The 25,695-nt window shown below is 20.2% G+C and overlaps 1 protein-coding gene across 1 annotated transcript; it reads right to left on the reverse strand.

Moving 5' to 3' along the window:
- Positions 1-1,149: 1,149 nt before the first annotated feature.
- Positions 1,150-23,502, reverse strand: LOC107995217 (organic cation transporter protein-like). Its single transcript, XM_062073445.1, has 9 exons — positions 23,182-23,502; positions 22,786-23,119; positions 16,173-16,356; positions 15,040-15,298; positions 6,167-6,465; positions 5,561-5,673; positions 5,174-5,388; positions 2,506-2,854; positions 1,150-1,662 (listed from the first exon to the last, which is right to left on the reverse strand). The coding sequence occupies exons 2-9, from the start codon at positions 23,100-23,102 to the stop codon at positions 1,482-1,484; spliced, it is 1,917 nt and encodes a 638-aa protein (XP_061929429.1). The 5' UTR covers positions 23,103-23,119; positions 23,182-23,502; the 3' UTR covers positions 1,150-1,481.
- Between the last annotated feature and the right edge of the window lie 2,193 nt (positions 23,503-25,695).

Genomic DNA, 25,695 nt, shown 5'->3' on the forward strand with positions numbered 1-25,695 from the left:
CTGCATATCTAATTTTATTTAGTAGTAAACAATAGTTACAATCTTATAACGCATATAATTGATAAGTCATTAAACTCGAAACACATATTCATCACGTTCATCATTATATATAACACAATATTAATAATTTAAAGGTCAATTACTTTGTCGTTTGTTAAAGCTTAACATTGCAACATTGAATGCTATTCTTGGAAACAAAATAGCTTTTCAACGAAGAAGATTAACGAAAATCATTCCATTTGCAATCAAGAAGAAAAAAATTAGAATAAGAGGAAGAATAATTGTTTTTTTATTTTTATATATGTATGAAATACCAAAATCGAAAGGGAATTCATGAATCGAAAAAAAATATTTATTTAAAAGAAAAGGCCAATAATTACTCCAATTAAAATATAATAAATTTTTCGAAAATATTGATGAAAATCAATTCCAAAATTATTAATTAATTAATAATTTTCAAAAAATTTTTATTACATATATAAATATATATAATTTATATATATAAATATTTATTATTTTCATAAAATTTTATTATTTAATATTATAATTTTAAATTTATTGTAAAAATATTTTTTTTACAAAAAAACAATTTTTTTTAAATGTTATTGAAAGCTAGATATCTTGTTGAAACAGTATTTGAAATTTATATATATAAGTTCTTTTTTCGTCTCTCTATTTATAGTTTTATAATAATAATTATATCGACTTGCAAGAAAAATAATTTCATTGTTAAAACTTTTTATCATCTGTCTAAAATTAATATAATTTTTCCATAATTTATAAAAAAAGAATCTAATCAACAAACAATTTGAAGCATTAAATAATACTGAAAATAATCATTTCTACAGAAATCCTGATGCAAATGATCAATAGACAGATGTTGAAAAAATATCATAATATCCAGAAATATCTTGGACGGTTTTATTACAAAATATATATGAGAATAAGCTTTACATTGAAGCAAAAATAATCACGATTAATCGTAAGTACCTCGATCGCGTGATTCGAAGTCAATCTCTTAACATCGATCTAAAAATTTTTATACTTATTATCATATACAGGATACATGATTCTACGTCATAATGGTCAACTTATTTTTATCTCGACCATGTTTTAAAATTCACAATTTTATTATTTCTTTTATATATATATATATATATATATATATATATACTGATGGCAGAAAAAAAATGCTTTATTTTATCATAATAATATCAAATAATCAAAAACAATAGCTTGTCATTTTATTATAAACATTACTTTAATCTAAATTCGTAATTTAATTTTTATCTATTTTTATGATAATTAAAGATTTAAATTTTTTTTAATTTTTAATTTTTAATCCCATTTTTGATGGGAAATTAATGATCACAATTCTGGAATAAGATTACTTTTGCAACTTACTTTATGCTAATATTGCACAATTTTTTAGAAGACTAATAATTATTCATTAGAGATCAATATTCGTAATGAATATTTCGTTACAATTTTTCCACTTCTATAACTGAGCTTTTGAATTTTTTAGATTTTATGCTTGATCTTCGTATCATATTGCTCCTTAAGGTTTCACCACGGAGAGATGCTCTCATCGAATTCCTCGTGCTGCATCTGGAAAATGATCTGAACATGGCGACTGGTGATATTTCTTCATCTTTATGTTTTCTGAAAATTGAATTTAAAAATAAATTTTAAAAAGTACAATAATCATAGATTGATCAGATTAAAAATTTCTTATTTACTAAAAATTTATATGCATAATGCATAACAATTATGTATAACATTATTTGCCATTAAATTATTTGATTATTAATTATTATTTTTATTATTATATTTTAATGATTATTACTATTTTTTTTAATCAGTAAAAATCAATCTTATTAAAAATAAAATAAAAAATTTCTCAAGTAAAAATTAAAATAAAATATGTGAAATTAATGCAAATTATATATAATTTAATATTAAATTAAATTTACAATTAAATTTTTGATTTTTTTAAGATTTTTATTGTAATTTTCAATTATATATATGATATTAAGGCAAAGGAAAAATTATCAATGTAAATATTTGTATAATATATACTAAAACATTTATAACATTTTACTAAATAATAAATTCTATTATCAGTAAATTATAAATGTTTATAATTTACTTAAAAGTGATTAAAAAAATTAATTTAAATGAAAATTTGTTTCATTTTTTAAATATGCATACTTTAAATATTTTGTGTTTTCTTTGTATTTATATTTTTATATTTATATTTTTATATATATTTTGTAAATTTTATACATTCAAATTTTTACATAAATATCCGCAATCTAATTATCAAAATTCGTTTATTCTTTTTGAATTTATTAAAAAAATTAAAAATATTAACATATATCTTAATTGAATATCCTAAATAATTAAAAATTATAAAATTATTTATATTTAATAAAAAATTTAAAAATCTCTTATGAAGTTCAAATAAGTAAGAAGATTAAAATTTTCTTCTAGTCATGATTTTACCTTTCGATACAAGGAAAATCCCACATTTTCTGATCTTTTCCAAAATCCTCTCCATCCTGCAGCGTTTGTGGAAGATCCTTGTCTAACGTTTCCGGTAGAAACAGAGTCAGAAGACCACATATGATACCAAGAGTACCCAACACAAGAAGAGGCAAAATCGATGAAACGACATCGAGATACACGACGAAGGGAGCAAGGATACTGGCGACGTATCCCATTATGTGTATTAGAGCTACACCCTGAGCTCTAACTACCGTTGGCAACACTTCAGCTGCATATTGGAGACCGATATTGTACGAGATATTTATCCAAAATCGACCCAGAATTGCCAAAGTAGCTGTATAAATATCTGGAAAAAAATATTAAAGTAAAATTTTAATTTTTTTAACAAAAAATTTCATTTTAATTAAAAAATAAAAAAACATTAAATTCGTTATTATCTTTAGATGATTTATTTTATCTTAATTTATATCATATTATCATGTTCATTCATTTTCCATATATTTCCATGCATTTCAAAGAAGAGATTTTAAATTTTATTAATTTTTTGTAGATGAATGTAAAAGACACACAAAGATCAAATAATTATGCTTTTTTAAATAGCATCATGTATTTTTTAATGCATTTTATTCTCATATTTCTCGTAAAAAAATATCAATCAAAAATATCAAATTTAAAAATTTTTTCAAAAATCATTAAGAGATATTTTAATTTTTTAATTTTTTTATTTTATATATATATTATAAAATCATGATTTTATGCTAAAAAAATATTAATAAATGAAATTAACATAAAAACATTAACATAAAAAAATTATGATTTATTATGAATCATAGCAATATAAAAATTAAAATATTTTCTAAAATTAATAATTTTTTAATTTTATAATTTTATAATTTTATTTTATTTTTTTATGAAGAATATCAGTCTACTATAATTAGTGCATTAAAAAATATATAATTCTATTTAAAAAAATATATTCAATCTTCATGTATCTTTTTATATACAAAAAAAAATATCTTCATGTATTCATATACAAAAAAAAACATTAGAATATATTTTTAAAATTAATTAACTTATATATTTTTCGGTAATGGATAATAATATAAATCAAAACGATAATATCAAATAAGCCATAAGCCACATATATTACGTGTTATATTTTTTTTCACTCACGAGAAAAATTTTCTAACTTCAAACAAAAGTTTATTTTAGAAAATAAATCCTATTAGTTATCACTCTATAATAAAGAAGCATTAAATTTGATAATTCTTCATAAATTCTTCACTCTTAAAGAATATTTTCTAATATCTAATTATAAACAAAACTTTATTTTAGAAAATAAATCTATATTATCTTCTATATATTCTTCTTTTCTATGAGAAAAAAATATTATTATTATTACGAAGAAATACAATAAAAGTTAGAATTAATTCTAACAACTTACTGTAATTGGATTATTCGATAATAAAAGAATAAAGAAAGACATAATGATAAAATCAATCAATCAATCAAATCAGCTTCTCACATTTAAAAAATGTGATTTTCATACATATTATAAAAGATTAAAGAAGATAATAATAAATAAATAATTATACAAAAAGAAAACGATATAATAATGTATAATAAATAATGTGTAATAATAATGTATAATAGATATAATAATAAATCTAGAATTCATGAAGATAATAATATACAATATATTGGTCTAATATAATATAAGACATGTATATTTTATGAAAGTAAAATACATTAATATGCTATTATCTATATATTCAGTAAATTAACTTAACAATTATTAACTTAAACTAACAGTAATTAATTTAAACTATAACAATAAACTATAATAATATTACCATAATATACTATAATATATTATAATAAATATATCAAATTGTTATATTATTTACTAGAAATGTCTTTAATGTCTTCTACTATATGTCTAATAATTATTTAATATTATCTATCAAATCAAAATTTATCTTTAAAATTCAATCATGTTCGATAAATTAGCATTTAGTAACAATATATCATATTATTTATTTCAAAAGTATAGCAAAAGTATATTTTTCAACGAATATAAAAAGAAGATATGACTAATAGATATATTTATAGCTTTTTTAATTGATTTCTTCATTTCATTTCATTAATATAATAATAAAAATATTTTACATCCATTTCTTAATATATTTTACAACTACTTAATCTACATAAATTAAAAAATGAAAATCTCTCCATAGATTATTAATATTTTTATGGGATATTTTTGGAGATTTGAATCTAGAGATTAAAACAAATAGAAAAGTTAATGAACAAAAATATAAATTATCTTATTTATTAAGTTATAAACAAATTTGCATTAAAGCAAAAATGGAACAAAATCTCGCTAAAAATAATACGTTATAATTAGTAACAAAAATATTTCATAACGTTAAAATTAATGATTTAAATCCATGTTTATTAAGATTTTTGACAACAATTTTTGTAAATATCTTGTATATATAAAGAAATACTTTGTAAAATATAAAATATTATTCACATAAAGTAAATTTATCATAAACCATAATATGTGATTTATTTGAAATTATTTATTTTACTAAAATAAAAAAATAACATAATTTTTTTCAATTAAATGTAAAATATAAAGTAAAAAAAGAAATGTACGAACGATTGGAAACTATAGAAGCCCAAATGCTAAATACACCGGAAATGACAAGAGAACAGCAAGCTAGCCATCTTCTGCCCCATCGATCGAGAACGAGTGTGAGGAACGTGTCTGCGGGCAATTCGGTTGCTGCAGCAATCGTGAATGTGACAAACACGTTCAAGCCTAAATTATTGACGTTTCGTACGTGACCATCGAATACTAAAGAAATCGCCATCCTAAATAACAGAAAAAAAAACAATTCTAAAGAAAGCATTATATTTCATATGAAATTGCAAATTATTATAGTGATGTAGATTATAAATGGATATTTTAATGCGATAATGATATAAAATTTTGTAATTCTGCAATTTCAATCAGATTTTTTGATATTTGTAAGATAATACGTACCAGATAATGATGAATAATATAGTAATATTTCGTAGACGTGGTGTTTTGAATAAATCTAATACTGAATATGTTTTATCAGCTTCCTCCTCTTTGCATATTCTAGCACAAGTTTCCTATTAATACCAAATTTCAACTTCTTAATATTTATTTCTGTTTATATAATAAATATAAAATAATAAAATATTTATCAAATAATAAAATATTTGAAATACTTTAATTTGATATTTATAAAGTTTCACGAAATAATTACATTAAGTTGTAGTAAAATAATATCAACTTAGCGAATATGAATAAATATATATATTTAATTTTGAAATCATAAATGTATAAATGTTATAAAATTATTATATCTATTAAAAAATTTTTTTTTATTCGTATATCAATAAATTTACTATTCATTTTTAATTCTTATATCTATATAAAATTTTTAATATCATTCAATTTTTAAGTTTTATTTATTTATTTATTTTCTTATTGATTTATTTGTACAAGTTATCATTTTTAAAATTATCTCTTTTACCTGATTGTACCATTACTTTACATGATAGCTTGGTACGTATAAAATAAAATAAAAATTATAGAAAGATTAATAAATTGATTTCTTACACGAAATCGCTTGTAGACGTCATCGGGTACCTTAGTGCCGTTTATTCGCTCGAATTTTCCCAGAATATTGATGGCCTTGTCCACTTGACCTTGGCTGACTAGCCATCGAGCGCTTTCCGGTATCAGCCATGGCGTCGCTATGGCTAGGACAAGAGGAACTGAGGTTGCAATGCAGGTCATCCTCCAATCGAGTAAAAAATAAGCGATCCATGGTAAGATACAAGATGCGAACGTAAAGAACATGGCTATCGACATATTCGCCACAAAAGTTCGCCATTTTGGTCCAACATATTCTAACACTGGAATAAAAAAAACATAAAAATCATTTGTGAAAATAATATTCGATGAAAAAATTTTAAATTATAAATATAAGAAATAAATTAAATTTAAATTATTTAGATTAGATTTCTATAAAATTCTGTCTTATAAGTATAAAAAATAATTATATTTATTATTATTATTAAAAATTTGTTATTTCAATCCAATGCTTTTTAATGAAAAATATAATATTTTAAAATGTCATTTGTAAAAAAAATATTCAATATTTCTTTCAGTTATTTGTCATTTTTGAAGTTAATATAATTATTATTAGATAATCATTGTAAATACATATTAATACATATTAATACATATTATATTAATACATATTAATACAAATTTACTTGTAAATGAATATTTAAAATATAAAAATAAATTTAAAAAAAAATTTGTATTATAATACATAAAAAATGCATTCATAATTATTTCTTCCTAATTATCCGTAATTAGATTTTTTATTTATTCATACTTTCCTTTATTTATTCATATTTTTTGTCATTTAAATTAATTAAGATCCCAAAGTAAATGATTAAATTAATATTGAACATGAAAGTTCGCTATCTTGATTCAAGTTATTAAAAAAAGTTATTAAAATAAAAAATATTTTAAAAAATCATTTGTAGTTTCATATAATCAAAATAATATTCAAATATTAACAAAAAAAAATTTGAAATATAATAAAAAATTAAATATAAATATAAACTTAAACATTTTTATCACAATATCTCCCTATTGTGATTTATTTCGAAATGAAAGAATAAAAAAATGAGATTAATAATAGGTGATATTAGAAGATATAAAAATTTCAAACAAACAAGTATATTTAATATGATTTGAACATCATAATTTTTACAAAAAAAAACTGTAGTCAATTATAATGAAACTACTATTTATAACTAATTGAGAGTAATTCTGGATTAAAACCAAGACAATTAAGTGATTAACAGTGTTTCTTCATTAAGAACAATTACTCTCTATTTCATAAGTACAAATAATCATTGTTCACTAGTGATAAATTTCCACACATTTGCTACTTCCTATGTTGTTACACAATTAAAAAATTAAAATCATACTTCCAATTCATTAAATATACTCATGAGATATACTAATTATCTCTTCATTCAAAAGTTATTTCAATTATTCAAGGTCACTTTAATTTCTGTGATCCAATATAAAAATCAAATTTTATCTATATATAGCAAAGAAGTTTACAATTTAAGAATTTTTTTGAATAAAATAAATAAATGTTTATTTAAAAGAAATAATTCTTGTTTAAATTATAATTAGTTAATTTTTTATGAAATAATTAATTATTTTCATAATTGCGATAAATTTTTTAAATATATAATAATAACAAAAATTAACAAATAAATTGATTGAAATAGATAATAAATCATAATTTAAATATGTATCAGGATTCTCTTTTATTCATAGAGTCTCTAATGAAGTAACATGGTCTGATAAAGTTATGTTTGACTAAGCAAAATCGATTCTTTGATTCAAATTAAGCCCTGATATTATATTAATTATAGAATATAATTTAAATAATATTCATATAAATTAAATAAAAAATTGTAAAAATTATATCATATTTTAATTGTTTTTTATACATATATATTTTTTAAATATATTCTGTTTATATAACAATTTAATGTTTTCTCATTTCCATGATAATAAATTGATCAAGAAAAGATATTATTTTTATTAAAAACATCATAAAAAAAAAGATCAAAGATATTTCTTTTGTTCTATTATTTTATTATATATTTCTTTTGTTTTATTAATTTTATTAATTAAAAAAGAATATAATAAAAAATGTATTATATAATTATTCTGCATTTATTATAATTCATGGATTTCTATGAATTCCGATTCTCAAACAGCTATTTTAATTAAATATATATTTTGCAAAATTTTATAAAATCTTTAATATAGATATAAGATAGAAGATATTAAAAAAAAAAATTTCAAAAATTTAAGAATTTAGTATACATCAAGAGAAATGAAAAATCAACATTGATCTTATAATCAATCTTTTCAACGTAGAATAATAGATTTTTAGTATTGATATCGTGAGTTTTTTCGCAACACATTAAATATTGAAAAACAAAAGAATTGATTCAGGAAAACATTAACTCAAAGTTTCAATATAATTATTATTTATAATTATTGTTAATAATATTAATATTAATATTAGAAATTATTTCATAGATATATTTCCATTTCATAGATTTATTTCATAGATATATTTGATTCATAGACTCTTTTCATTGATATCGACACATTCTTATGATTTATATTAATATTTCACTTAACATGATTTGAACAAGATCCATGGATAGGAAAATTGACTATTATATATATCTAATAAATGTTAACATTAAAAAAGATTAGTTAATAAAATTAAGATTTTAAAAAGATTAGTTAAAAAAATTAGTTAATTAATTTTTAGATACTTTTTCGAAATACATATTCGAGTATGTAAAATAAAATACGTCCAAATACTTATCTTGTTAGATAATTGATTGTTTGAATAAACAAAATTAGCATAAAATCGAAATTATATTTTTATATAATTATTTAGTATTATTATAAAAATCCATATTATGTGGTTATTATAAAAAGAAATCATTATAATTTAAAAAAAAATTATAATTTAACATTATTCACATTCTCTATAACAAATAAAGTGATCAAGAAAATATTATATTATTCTCATAGAAACAGTGTAGAAAGGAAAAGCCAAAGCTCCTTCTTGTCCTTTCTTGTTCTATTTGTTTCATCATTCTACCTATCAAAGTTTATTATTTTTAACGTAATAATATTCGCTTAGAAAAAACATACGTTTTTCTTCCAGTCTTTTCCAGTCTTTAAGATTTGCTAACACTTGTGCAATTGCATGATGTTGTATTAAAGCACGATTTCTCTCGTTTATTACAAAGAATGAAGATTCTGTATACAATATAACAAGTTGAATTACAAACACTAGTATTAAAGAGCAATAATCGTCGCCAATATCTCGCGTGTCTATAAATCGATTGAGCAATGTCCAACACAAGGACATTTCGAAACTAATTCATATTTTTTCTCTTATTTCTTTTTTCCTCTCTTTTTTATCTTCTGATTTTTTTTTTCTAATTGATCGCACAATATATTCTCTTGTTTCTCACATATTTCTTAATATCTTTGGTATTATGTGTAATTTGTAAATAATTTTAATAAGGATTTAAAGTAGATTAACATTACTTACTATTATAGATACTATTATAATTATTATTATAAATTCGATGAATCTAAAAAACATTTGAACTATTTTTGAATTAGTTTATCTTATCAAGATATCAGATATATATATATAGATCTTGACCAATAGATATCCAATATTTTAATGGTTATGACATACAATGAGAAGTATAAGTGAACTAATATTCGATAAAAAGATTTAAACTGTTATAATGTCTTAAAAAAAAAAATCATACAACATCATTGTAAATTCATTTTAAATTGAAATATATACCTATCTTTCACGGTTTTTTTAACAATTTTTCACAATTTTTTTCCAAATTTTTCACAATTGTTTTTAAAATTTTTTATATTCCTTATTTTTTATGATTGAAGTATCTTAGGCATTTTTCATATAATAAATAGAAAATTCATATAATAAATAATAAATAGAATAATATATTTCTTCCCAAAAATTTAAAAAATTTAATCAAATTTTAATTTAAACTTAAAAATTGAGATATATTTTTTTTACAATGAAACATGATTTTTTTATCAAGTTTTTTCATTTTGAACATAATAATTAATTTTCGTTATCCAAACATTCGAAGTTTAATAATTTAACCAAAGTTAAAAAATTATGTAGCAAATTTTAAGTATTGTAAAAAAAAATTTTAATTTTTAAATCTATTGTGAATTCACGAAATTTTTAAATAATTCTATAAATGAAAGAAAAATATTTTTATTTTTTTATTTGTTATATTGAAAAGAACAAATTCAAAATTAATACTGATTACGATTTTTTTTTTACAAAGTTTAAAATATCAACACTTTTTTATCCAGTATATAGGTTCAATTATATTTTTCACTGACTCTTGTTTTTTTTCGATTAGTTTTATTACGTTTCTTTTTATTTTTGTATCAAAAATTGATATCTAAAACTTTTACTTTAGAGCATTAATGTATTATTATATGAAACTTCTACAAAGATTCAATATGTTTTTCACTATACATGTTACAAAAAGACTTGTAAAAAGTGTGACGAATAGAATATTCTTAAGTATAATATAATAATTAAGTATAATTTCTTAACAAATTTCCACGGAGAGATAATCAAGTATGAATAAATATCTCATAATCGACAGTCAATTTCTTAACTTTTATGACTTTAATTTTATATATGAAATCCTGTTATAAATTATTAATTAATTATATATAATATTAATAATATTATATAATATTAATATTAATAATTTTATATATAAAACTTGAATTAGAAATTTCTCTTTTAAAATTTGATTATTTCATGTTGTCTAAGATAATTAAATGACTGAGAAATTTTTTTTAATTTTCATTGATAAAATCTCATTTATTTTCATTATCAAAATTTACATTATTATAGAACCTTATATGCTAGAGAATTCATTGATTTGGAAATTATAAAATTTTATTAATAACATTAATTTTTTTTTTCGTGCAATTTTTCGTGTCAATATGAAATGTAATTGAAATGAATTCAAGAAACAATAGAATTTATAATTTAATTAAGAGATTTAGACATAAAATGTTTAAATGAAATTCTCATGATAATTATGATATTTAAACGAAATTCTCACGATGATTAAAGTTAAAATTAATGTAGATAAAATTCTTACAATAATTATTTGATAAAATTGTCATGTCTTGATTTCTAATTAAAATAACTTTTTACTGTCAATCCTAATCATTATTAAAATAAAATTATTATATATATTATATCTAATACATCTCTTAATAATTGTATGTCTACTAAATCTCTATTACACTCAAATTTCAAAGATAGAGCTAAAAGTAAACTTTAATTTATCGAAATTTTCAAATAAAAAAGATTCAATAAATGAAAATTTGTCATACAAAGATATTGCAATGTTAATATTTTTTCAAGGAATCAAAGAAAAATAAAATCATAAGCATCATCTTTTATTTTCAACTATTTAATCAATTAGTTGTCAATCATTACATAATTATACAGATAATTATTTCAAATAATATGGACATTAATGATAAAAATTTACTTATTTAAATTTTGTAAATTTAACTTGTAATTAATTTCTTAAATTGAATTATTATATTTGATTTATCATGATGATGAAAAGAAAATAAACAAAATTATATTATCAAATCAATTTTTTCAAATTAAAAATTTAAGTTATTAAAGCTCGACTGTAATAAAATTGTAATAAAATTTATAACTTTGATCTAAATAATGAGGAAATTAATTTTCGATTTTAAAATAATATCAAATAAGTGGCCATGTGAAAATATTTTTCTTGTATGAGTTAAATTTAAAAAAATAAATAAAACATAAATTTAAAACAGCATTTTATTATTTAAATATAATTTTTAATTTTAATTCTAATTTTTAATTCTAAAAACTTTATTTCCATACACAAATAAGAATTTATTGTTAAAAAAATGCATATTTTATTAAAAAAAATTAAACAAATTGTTTTATAATTTTTTTTTAAAAAAGATCCAAACTTTGTTTGTATTTTTTTAAATCTAATAAAAATAACCAATTCTTCACTTTTCTTTCTTCACTTTTAATTTACTTTAACTCGTTATGCTCTAATATAAAAAATATACACATTATTATTTCTCGTTTTTTTCAGAAATGATTAATTAGAGAAAATGATAGAAGAAAAAATTGTATCTTTTTAAACAGCATACTGATTTATATATTTGTTTTGAAGCATACTTTCACACGATATAAAAAAATGTATAGCCTTCCATTTAAAACATTAAAACTAATATTGAAATCCCGAAAAAAAGTGCAAATTACAAAAAAATTATATGAATTATATAAATAAAATTTACGTTTAAAGACAATATAATTTTTTTTTCTTAAGATTTTCTTTTTTCAAGAAAAATATTGGAAAATAATAACGTAAACTCGATATAATTTATTATCTTCTCAAAATAAATTAATAATATTTATCTTGATTTCTATCTGCGTTTTATTTTTCTGAAGAGTCAATTAACACACACGGTCTAACATAAGATTCATATAAATCGAGTCATTTTTAGCTATTAGTTTATAAACGATTATTAGTTTACCAAACTTTATTTATATAATTAAATATTCATTACCTATTAAAAAACCTTGACAAAAAATTAAAAAATTCAAACAAAGTATAATCAACTAGTTACGATTTGCTCACGAATCTTGTCAACTTGGCCTAGTTTTCGGTGAACAAGTCATAAATTTTTCCAGTCTCACTTGAGTCATCGAGTCACGGTCTGTGCACGCCATTTGAGTTTCAATTTTCACGGGTGGAATCAAAGGGTGCTACTTTGCTATTTGATCAAAGAAACCTGTATCAATTACTCGCAATGAACTCTATACTGTATTAGTTTTACATATATATGTGCATACTTTTGATACTTTTTTTTTTTACATATTATATTAGTATTCCATATGTAGACTCTTCTATAACAAAAATATTTCAATATATTGATGATATATTATTCATTTAAATCAGACTTAGAGATATTGATTAGAATTTTATACGAAATATTTTAAACAAATTTATTTGAAAAATAAATATTCGATAATATTTACTAATACAGGAATAAAAATTTGTCGAAATTTCGTAATCAGAATAGAAGTTTATTAAAATTTAAAGAAAGATTAATAAGAAACATATAAAAGAAGTAGGCTAAAAAAAATTTATAAAAACTTCTTGTCAAAATAGAAATAGATTATAATTTTAAAATAATTTATGAAAAATAAATAAATAAAGTAATGTAATATATAATATTAATATCGAATGAATGATATATTACGATTTTTTAATTCAAAGAAAACATTTGTTTAAATTTTATTATATATTCAGTCATGAAAATATTGAAAAGATTATTTATTATTCACATTCGCTTTCTACTTGGAAATACGTTCACTTTTGATACAATATAGATGTTTAGTAACTATATATTTAAGCAATTGAACTGCAACTAGAATTTCATCTAGTTATAACAGATTAAAAGTATAATTGATAGCAATTTTTTATTCTTTAGAGATTTATCGTGTAATTACTATAAAAATATAATTGATAATATATAATAATCAAATTTAATAGCACATAAATGAATCAAATTATATTCTGTATTACAAATTTTTTAAAAGCTATCATTGAATCTGATAATATTTATTTAAAATATTTTTATTCTATATTATAATGAAGAATGTTCTATATGAGAGGCGTCGGAGAAAGGAATTTACGTTATTTATCTTCAATGATGTAAATTCCCTTCTCTATATCTTGCGAATATTTATAGAATTCTTTATTATTACTATGCAGAAAAGAATAAAACATTAAAAATAAAAAAAATGTTAAAAATTAAAAACGTTAAATTTGATGACAATTATGTAAATAAAATAAAAAACTAATATACCATATATCATACGTTAAAAAGAAATCAGAATGGTATTTTCTTCTTTCAAGAATCATCCTTAAATCTTTAAAATCTTTTTTATTTTTGAAATAATCAAATTGTTTGTACATTAAATGATTATGAATTATAAAATTATTTTTAAATATTATAAATATTAACTATCATTTATATTTATATACACAAAAATATTGTTTTCTTTGTTTAAAAAAAAAGAAAGAGATCAGAAATTTTATTCTGATCGTTATTGTTAAAGAATAGTAAAAATATTTCAATTTTTCCATAACTTTAAAAAATTTTCAATTGCATTGGAATAAAGAATTATCGTATAGGAATATATATTTTGTTACAAACATAAAATAATTTGAATGCATGTGTTGCTTGAAAAAAGGTCAGTCATAAATCAAGTATAACAAAAGGCAATATGCTGTAAAAATTACGATGACTTAGGTCTTAAGATCTTTCTATTTACTATATAAATATTCTATATAAATTTTTTAATTTTAAATTTTAAATTCTCAATTTAAATTAAATTATACAACATATAATCTCTATTTTATCATAATATATGTATAATATATGATGATAAAAAAATAAATATCTATATCAATAATACATATGTATTTATTAATCTACATCAATATTACTGTAAAACTATTTAAATATTACAACAAAATTCACCTAATAAAAATTTATATGTAATTATGTAATATACATACAAACTTTTTTCGTAAAAATTTTCATTTCAATAATAGAATATTATACATTTCATTTTTAATTAATATTTTCTAAATCGTTTTTTGATGAATGATATTACAAAAATTCTCTAAAATGAATTCGAAATGAATACGAAACGCTACGATTAATCTAAAAAGATAATAAAAATATCAAAAAATAGTTACCTAATATATACATCATAGTAAAGCAGTTATCGAAGGCAAATCCGACAAAAAAGCGGCATAATGCGAACTGCCAAAAGGTATTCGTGAATGCCGTAGCTACTCCTGCGAGAAATCCCATCATATTAGCTCCGATCAAAGCTGGTATCCTGCCATATTGATCGGCGATCCATCCAAAAATTAACCCTCCAAATATGGCGCCAATGAAGAAAATACTTTGAGCCACAGTTGGCAAGGAATCGTATTGGCAAACCCATTCCAGCTACAGCAGAAAACTACGGTCGAATGATTTATTTCTGGATAACGAAAAATATCTTAAAAATTTTATATAGAATTGAAAAAAAGAATTCGTTAATAAAGCGAGCTTTGAGTTTCTAATGAAATATAATTCTTTGATTTTTTTTTATTAGAAAAAAGAAATAAAATTTAAGATATCTTTTTGTAAAAAACAAAGTTCTTTAAAACTTCTTGAAAATTTTTTTTCTAAAAAACAATATAAAAATTCGCTGGAATAGATTCCGGTATATATAAAATGAAAGATAATATAATAAGAAAAATAATATCTTTAGCAATAAATAATATTTCATCGTAAAAAATAAATAAATAAATAAATAATTTTCCCGATTATCCCACTTCTATTTCTTGATTAATTTTGCAAATTTTTCATCATTGTTTTCATCATTATTTTATCATTATTTATGTAATAATTATTGATACCTTTTCTTGATCTGATATATCAGTCTTTAATATTCTCGTCCTTAAACGAAATATTTTAATATTTTTTAATCAGTTTTTGTTTTTTGAGTTTAATATTTATTACATTTAAATAAAAGAAAAAAATTACAAAAGATAATCAAGCGAATATATATATATGTATGTATATATAATATTATATATAATATGTATATACCTATATATTATATAATATTAAATATAATTAATAAGTATTATTATTAAATGAAATGAAAACACGAAAAATATAGAAAATATTGAAAATTGTAAGTGATTTTAATTTTTTAGATATTATAAAAGAAAAAATAATAAGTAAATAATAAAATTAAAGAAAGGAACTAAAATGAAAGGAAAAAAAAACAATCAAAAAGAGGAACTTGCAGATTAAATATTTCTTGTCTCACCTCAGTAGCCACGGTTGCATAAGGGACATCGCTATAATTAAATTCCCATCCATGCTGACAAGTTTTTGTCGGCCACAATGGATTCGGCACATAGCTTTCATTTAGTAGAATCAAAGTATAATTTACATCGTACATACTACATCTTGAGTAACCTTCGCGGTCGAGTGGTATTGCTAGCGAGAGTCTGAAACAGAAGAGAGTGTACGGTATATAATAATGTCTTTCAATACTAATAAACATTCTACAGATGAATAATTAATGTTGCATTTACAGTTAATTCAAAAGCATAGCATCAATTTTTAAATTAATAATATTTCATCGGTTTATATATCGACGAATGAGTTGTTGCGTATTTATTTAATAATAAAATAAGTTTAAATGGAATTTTATTTGCTATAAAAAAATTGATTTGGGTCATATTTTGGTTATATTTGGATCATTTTTAAATTAATAATATTCCATAATTTAGTTCTCAATATACGTTATTTCTGAATAATTATGATAAACTTATTGCATATCTGTTTTAGTAATGAAATATGTTTATCGATCAATTATTATTTTATCAAAAAATAATTTTATTTTTACAATTTGAATAAAAGATTCATAAAATAATATAATATATCGAAGAATTATTTTATATAAATTTTAATTTATGTTTCTTACAAAACTTTTTTCTCCAAAAAGTTTTTGAATTAAAAGTTCTACAATTCTATATTCTCAAAAACTTATATCTTTTCTTTTAACTTTATTATTGAAATAATGTTTCAAATTTTGTAAATATGTAAATTTATGGAATTAATAATCATAAGATAAATAAATTAATGATCGAATGATCGAATATGCAAATGATATTATCAATATGATTAGAATTGAAAATTGAGACCACGGTGATATTTTTATAAAGATACTGATACCAATATAAATGTGTAAAAATTTTAAAAAAATTGTTAAATAACCGCAAGACTAATTTACTATCATCCCTATATTGATGAAAACATTTACTAATAATAAATATCATTAAGATAATTCGCTATTGATAATTACAATTGTTTGTTTTTATGCATTTATAATAAAATAGAAAATACATATGTCAACAAGATGATGACATTTAAATGAAATTCACTCTATTCATCTGTATAATATCATTAAATAATATGTATACTTAAAACGATATTTTGAAATCTTACTGGATTTTTATTATCTTATAATAAAATATTTATGATAAAATTTTTATGAAATATTTATCACCAAATAAAAGGAAAAAGCAATTAAAAATTTAATTGACATATAATTATATAATAAATGAATATCTGTAACTGTAATGAGCAATGAAATTTCATAAATTTTCATTATATAACGAATTAATTACAAGGAACAATGAAACTTCCTTTAAGAATATTACATAATCTATTATATCTATATTATCATCCTTATCTATAAGTATTAACAATTTAAATTAAAAATATCAATGATTACTTTGTTAGAAAAAAAATATTAACGGTCATTGTATCATTGTAGCAAATTTCACACATTATAATTACTCAAGATTGAAATCTGAAGTTTCGCTATGTTTTTCAACATCATAAAATTTGCGGCATTAATTCTAGTAATTTTATTGTTACATATGAGAATATAATATCATTGTAATAAATAATTTTCAATATTCATCTATGAACATAGAATTATAACATTTCAATGTTTCATCATTTCTTCTTCATGATTTACGTATAATTTATAATATATATATATTATTACTACTTATTATTTATTACAATCAATATGGCACAAAATTTCTGGATATTTCCTTAATATATTTTTTTATATTTGTAAAAGAAGAAACAAAACAAAGCAATATCTTATTGATATTATTATTAATTTGAAAATAAATCACTACTTCTTAAAACTATTGTTATATTATTTTTATTCTTTTCTTTCATTCATATATTAAAAACAAATATAATAATATAAAAATATAAAAAGAATACTAAAGGATTTATAATGAAATCTTTGTTAATTTTTATATTTTCTTTAATGAATTATATTTCTTAAATGAATAAAAAATTTTGCATTGGATTCTTTGATTAATCAGTAATGTTATTGAAGAAAAAGATATTAAAAAAAAAATCTTAATTTATCGAATAAAACAAAAATTTTAAACAGTAGTAATAATACTTTATAATATAAAATCTTTTAATAGATATAATTACTTCAAGAAAACTATTATCTATACTATAAAATTATTAAATATTTAATATATGAAAAAATTTAAACATATAATTATTATATATAATTATTACATACCATATTATTATAAAATTTTTTTTAAGAAGAATTTCTAAGAATTTCTAAGAAATTTACGATTAATTGCATCAATTTCAATTCAATACAAATGAAACATTCGATAATACTATTATTGAAAAAATTATCATCTGTATCTAATCGTAAATCGTAATTAATCATATTTAAAAAAAGTGAACAAAAAATACTGTTTTTGCGAAGATATAAATATTTATGCTAAATTTTTCATGCTATATTCATTGATAAAAGTTTTGAGATTGAGATAATAAGCGGAATAAGTGATGCATACTTATTATTCTTATCGCTTAAAGATTAGAAGATTTGGATCATTATTGATCAGCCAGAAAGGATCACAATCATATTTAAAAATACGATTTTTTTCCATAATTAAATTTTTAATATCACATTGATTAAATTAAATAACAATTATTTTAGCCATATTATATTTTATATTGCAAGATAATTTCTTTCAATAATTTTCAATTGTTAAATTAAATTATATTAATTGTACTAATTTAATAATTAAAATATAGTAGAAAAAGAATCATTTTTTCAATCATTTTTAAATATTTCAATAATTTTAAAAAATTATTTAATATTATAAAAATATTAAGTAAAAAATAATTATCTAAAAAAATTATCTAAAAATTATCTAAAAAAATCATTGAAAAAAATAATTAAATATCGTAAAATATTTATAAACATTATTTATAATAACAAATGAAAAAAAAATATAATTTCATTTATATTTTGTTCTTTGTGCAACTTAAAACTTTAAAATATTTTAGATTGATTAAAATTTTAAAAGCTTTAAGTTATAAAAAGATAATTATCGAAATTAAGATTTTTGACATTAATTATTTCAATTTTATTATAAAATATCATTTCATTATTATATAATATGAAATTAAAAATAAAAGAACAACATTCAAATAATTACTCAAAGAGAAAATTTACATTGATTTTATATTAATATTATACCTTATAATCTAAACGCTAAATACTTTTCATTCAAAAAATTTTTCTTTCAATTAAATAAATCATGATTATATGTATGATATATATATATATATATATCTGTACCATAATTAATATTATCAGAAAATTGCGAGAATTTTAAGAAAGAATCTGTTCCATTCTCTTTAAAATGTAATTCTTTTGCCAATTAATTATTTCACTCGGTAGAAATTAACGAAAGTTTCTTTAGCAAAGAAAAAGTACATATTACTTTTACATTGATAATCGCATTATATTTGTTATTGCATTAAATAATGTCTGTTTTAAATGAGATCAACAAAGTTATCAGTACATATGTAGTTTTCATTAAAATTTTAATTGCATCATCGAAATATATTTTATCGTCATACATTTTTGCATAATTATATACATAGGGTAAACGCCTTTTACATAAAACTACGTTTGCCGTTTCTTCTCGTTTTTCATCGCAATCAACGATATCAAAGCAAATGTTACGTGCTCAACGCCATTTTTTTATATTCACGCTCTCATTATTTGCGTGAAGGTTCAAGTATGTTTACGCCTCGAACACGATAATACCGACTCGAGGAATTTTATACAGGGAGCATTGTGCGAATATTGCAACACATCCTTCGACTCTTGAAACATCTTAACAATGAAACGTCTTATGGTGAAATCGAAACGTAGGCGTGGATTAATAAGGTTAATTTACAAATTGCTATATATAAATATTGTTTTTACGGATTATTATTTGTCAAATGATAAATTTTTTAATAGATCAAAACATTTTTAAATTAAATCAAACGTTAACAAATTGAAATAATATCTACCCAAAAACCACTCCTATTTTAATCACATATTCTACATTTATTATCTATTTCATAGAATGTTAAATATTCAACATTTAATATCTCTACATTGTTATAAATTGTTTATTAAATCTTGAATAATTTTAATATCTATTCTACCATGAAGCATTCTTAGTAGCAAGTTTTCGTACGTAGATCGAAAGATCTTTGGCTCAGACACGTTAACGAGAAAATTGCAATAGAATATCAACAAAGTTTCTAAAGTTTTCTAATAAATTAAGACGATTAAGAATCAAAAATCAATTAATTTTACTATTTATCAGTTCATAATTGGAATAAAGCAATAATTCCTATTATGCAAATATTTCAGAAGAAAAACAGATGTAAATTTGTAATATACATACGTTTATTTGTAGAAACACGTTTCATGAAGACTTTTACGATCTGTTACCGGCTGCTCCAGCACTATTCGAATAACATCGAAGGTTGTTAACCTACCGCAATAGTTGTAAGCAAACGAAGGTTCAATGTTATAGCTTGAAAAAACATTTCGTCACAGCGTATTACTAAAAGAAACATTGATACTTTCGTTTGAGTTTTTGCAATATTTTATCTCAATGATTGTATATTCATACTCGCCGGGCATAGTATAAATGTTTTTAACAGAATTAACGCCATTGAAATCAGAGAACAACAATCATGGAACATCATTGCGAATAATGATAAAAGAATTTTTTGTTTAAATATTTTTTGTAAATAATTTATTATATAAAATTAATTTTTAAATTTTTTATAATCATTGAAAATTAAAAATTTATGTTATGAAAATTGAATTAAAAAATTAATAAATTATATATATATATATATATATAAACATTCTTTTATCATTATTCGCAATGATGTTCCATATATATAATTAGTATTATAAATTATTACTTTTTATAAATAAGTAATTTTCACTTTTTAAAAAATAAAGAGATTATTTTATATATTTTATAGTAATGTGTAATTATTAAAAGTTTTAATTTAAGAAAATTAATTTTCACCTAACTGTGTTTTGAGATCAAAAAAAAAAATCAAAACGATGTTAGGTCATTAAAACATTATTTTTGAACGTGCTTTGATTAATAATTAAATAATATGTGCAAAACCATTTATCCAGATTGTCAATATATGTCTGATTTATCTTGAATCACAAAACAGATATTAAATGTTGATAATCGTTCGTCATTAGAATTTTTTATTATCAATACGATCACAAAATTAATAGAATCATAAACACTTATAAACGCAATCCGATTTTTCATCAAATTGAACTACATTGAATCAAAGATTTCCATTTTTCATTCTTATCACTTTGTTATATTTATTTTTCATTTACCACTTTTTTTATCAAATGTATATAATAAATAAATTGATTGATTAGGATTGATTGGATTCTATTATATAAATTCTGTTATACAATAGATATTACATATATATTATATATGTATTTATTGTATATTTTTATTATATTTTATATATTTGAAATAATTATAAATATTTGATGTAATCATATATCTAAAACAATATTAGGATTACAGAAATGAAAATGAAAATTAAAAATTTACTGAACAAATCAATTGAATAAAATTCAAGTGATTTATTGAAAAAATTTTACTATATAAATTCCAATTTAGTTTCTAACTGGATTGCGATCTAATAATAAAATCATTATTTTTAAATAAAATTATTATGAAAAATTTTATTAAATTTTATTAAATTTTCAATATAATTATTCTAATATTTTTTATATTATGCTTGTATCATAATATTCTACCGTATGTTCGCTAACTATAATATAGATTTTTTCATAAATGTCAAGATTTGGTAAATGAATTAATTATTATAAAATGATTAAGAAACATGATATAAAAGATTTCGTTTAATTTATCTCTTGATTCATTAAATAGAATTCTTACTATTAATATTAATCTTTTAATCTCATGTGTGTTTATAAATACTAAGATATTTCAATAAATGAATTAAAATCTTTTATATATATTTTATGAGACTGTTTATTTATTCAGTGATGATATTAATGTTAGAACAGATAGAACGAAAGATTTATCTTTGATCTTAATCAAATTATCAATCCTAATTTTTATCTCTCATGATAAAAAATCATTGAAATCATTGAACAAATAATTATTATGACTTCAAATAAACAATAAATAATTCTAATTTATTAAATAAATTCTTTGTGAAATTTTTTTTTAAAAAGTTTCTTTCTATGAATTTTAGAAAAATTTTTTTATCACATTCTTGTGTTAAAAATCACATTTCTTATTTTAAACAATTTCATTTATTTTAAATCTTACATACATATTTATAAGAAGTTGAATAAAATCTATTGTTTGTTGAATTCAGATTTCAGAATTTTATATTCAAAATTAATTTTATCTAATGAAAATATTTTTCTTTTTAAAATATCTAAACTTCTACATTTCTACTACATAAAATATTTTCAATGTATTTTACTTATTTACCTTTCGTTGGATGTAAGATTCTTTAGTTCCGGTACCCAGCACCAGTATTTTTCCGGTATTAACGTGATAAAGATTTGTGAGAAATAAACCCATGCTACAAATGAAGTAAAAGGAATCATCAATATAAACAGGATCTTCTGATAAAGTCCAAATTCTCCGACATAGGGTAACAACTCATCAAAATCTAAATCTTTCGTTTCTTCTTTGACTTCATTTGCTTCCGGTATTTGAATATCCATCGAGTTCTGACAATTCAAATTATTATCCCGACTATTGTTCAAATGCATGGACGTTTCAAATTTTTCTTGAGGAGGCATCTTTTCAAAAATAAATTCTTCAAAAAAATAATCAATTATTGTTACAAGAATTCGATCAGCTTCCTCTCGTCAAACTTACTCGTTGTCTCGTAATTTACATAAAAAAAAATCGTGAATTGATCTTTCTATGTTCCCAAATGCATCGTATTGCATTTGCTTTTACATTCACATTCAAATTCTCTTCTAAATTTATTAAAAAGCCAACTGTTTGAATTGCGATTCTCACAAACACAAATCGATCACATGGATCACTGTATTTATCGTTGACATCGCGCGAATCCGTAACAATATTTCAGGAATCAAAATAAGATTAGATTAATCCTAAAGGATCAGTAATGTGAAAAAAAAGAAAAAATGGACAAATCCTGACCGAAGAGTTGAGAACTGAAACGATCAGTCCTGTAACTGGCTATATAGCCACCGATCGAGAGGTACTCCCTCTCTTTTCCATGTACAAGTTGACTTCAGTGCTCTGCAAGTGGTGGTTAAAGAAAGTGCGAATCGCGTCAATCATGTATCGCGTTATTGGTGATCAACTAATTTCTTTTGCATTCTCCCCGGAAGGCAAGACAATTGTCTTTTCTCGTTTCAGCATATTTATTTATTTAATTAGTCACATAAATATATGTCCAATATATAAGTACAATTTTATATATCAGTAATTTTTTAGAAAATTATATAAAAGAAAAAAACAATTCGAAATTTATTTTTGACAGATATATTTAATATTTTTTTCTTGTAGAATAATTATAGAATGGTTTTAAAAGAGAATGTAAAAGTAGATAATAATCTAAATCTAAATTAATGTATTAAATGAAAATTTTAAAAATATGTTGATATTTTTTATAGAATTTTATGAATTAATCATTTAATTATGATTATTATTTTAAAAAATTTATATCATTTTATACCAATTTAGATTATAAATAAGTCTACTATCTTTTTTTTTAATTATCTAATAATATAAAAATCACAATAAAATAAAAACAGAAATCTACTATGTTTTTTTGTATAATCTTTGAATATATATATTTAAATATGAAAAAATTTAAGAAATCAAAGAATAAAAACTTTATTCAATTAATCCTATATAGAATATAATGATAAAAAAAAACAATCAACTTATTATGATAAATCTATATTATAAATCTATATTATAAATTTATATTTATTATTATAAATTTATTATTAAAAATATCTCAAATAAAAAAAGATTACAACTTCTGTATCTTTAAAATCGTTTTTTTGTTGCACAATTTTCACATTATCTTTTGTTAACAGTTTATTTTTAGCAAAAGTAAACAATTGATTGATTTATTTGATTCATATGATTATGCTGAGATAGAATTTTTTCCAAGTTTGATCTTGCGCGTTAGCAATAATTTCTTTTTTTTCGCATTATATTTTATCATCTTTGTTTTCTATTTATAAATTATAAAAATGAAAATAGGTTGTATGAATATAATATCAATATACCAATATAGCAATATATCTTTATCATTTTTATCTATAATCAACATTATCTATTGAACTGGAAAATTAATGAAGATTTATTTGATAACCTAAAAAATGAAGAAAACTTTTCGAAAAACAATAGTAAATAAAAAATTTCTAATAAAAACACGTGTAATTTAAAGATACTAAAAATGTTGCATACTTATTTAAAATATAAATATTATAATCTTTTGTCAATATATTCGTCAATATATTTTGTCAATATATTTGTCAATATATTCGATTGAAACTTATTCATATATATAAAAAAATACATTTTGATATTCATTATTATATTATATGCATACAAAAATAAATATTAGTAAACAACAAATTATCTCGAAGTAAATATATTTTAGATTAAAGATTAACAGACATTTACAATACTTTTCGATTACAGAATCGTAAATATACAAGCATAATAAAAGCATATTACCATTATGACAGCATCCGATTTTAAAGATAAATTTTCATTTTCTTATTTCTTTTTTTTTTTTTTTGCCGCCATAGCGATAACATTTAAATGCAAAAGGATAATAATTATTATTACTGCGCACTAGACATAATAAGAATAATTTATTGAATATTATACAGGTTGTTAATTTAGTCAACTAAAATTGAATTATATCTTTTTTTAATAAATATTAAAAAAATTATGCGAAAATAAAATCTTCTAAAATAAGAAGTTTTTTTTACCTAAGATCATTTTTTACGAAATTTTTATCGATAATTTATTTTAAATGGAAATAGATTAGAATAATATATCGTTATGAAAAATAAATAATTTTTAATAATGAATTATTATAGTTTAGTTTTATTAAAAAATTCTTTTAATATAAAAACTTATGAAAAGTATACATAGCCTCAAGAAATCATTCAAATATGAAATCTTTAACTCTTTTCACAAATCATTAGAATATATTTAGTGTATATAAAATTTATATCAATATAGCACCCATTGGAAAATTACTATAACACAGGAATATATTTTTTCGTAATTATTCATTATATTGACTGTTATCAATAATTAAAATTTCTTTTTTTCTTTTTTATGTGTATATGACACATATTAAAAAAGTAGAATAAAAAACACGAAGAC

The sequence above is a fragment of the Apis cerana genome, linkage group LG4, assembly GCF_029169275.1.
Source record: "Apis cerana isolate GH-2021 linkage group LG4, AcerK_1.0, whole genome shotgun sequence".
Classification (NCBI taxonomy): domain Eukaryota; kingdom Metazoa; phylum Arthropoda; class Insecta; order Hymenoptera; family Apidae; genus Apis; species Apis cerana.

What these genes read in the sequence shown, in the direction of transcription:
- LOC107995217 (XM_062073445.1), bottom strand. Translation starts at nt 23,102, where the DNA reads ATGCCTCCTCAAGAAAAATTTGAAACGTCCATGCATTTGAACAATAGT. An exon ending in AATCTTACATCCAACGAAAG is followed by an intron (nt 16,357 to 22,785) that starts GTAAATAAGTAA and finishes CTTCTGTTTCAG; the next exon opens with ACTCTCGCTAGCAATACCAC. An exon ending in TACTATGATGTATATATTAG is followed by an intron (nt 6,466 to 15,039) that starts GTAACTATTTTT and finishes TTTTTATTCCAG; the next exon opens with TGTTAGAATATGTTGGACCA.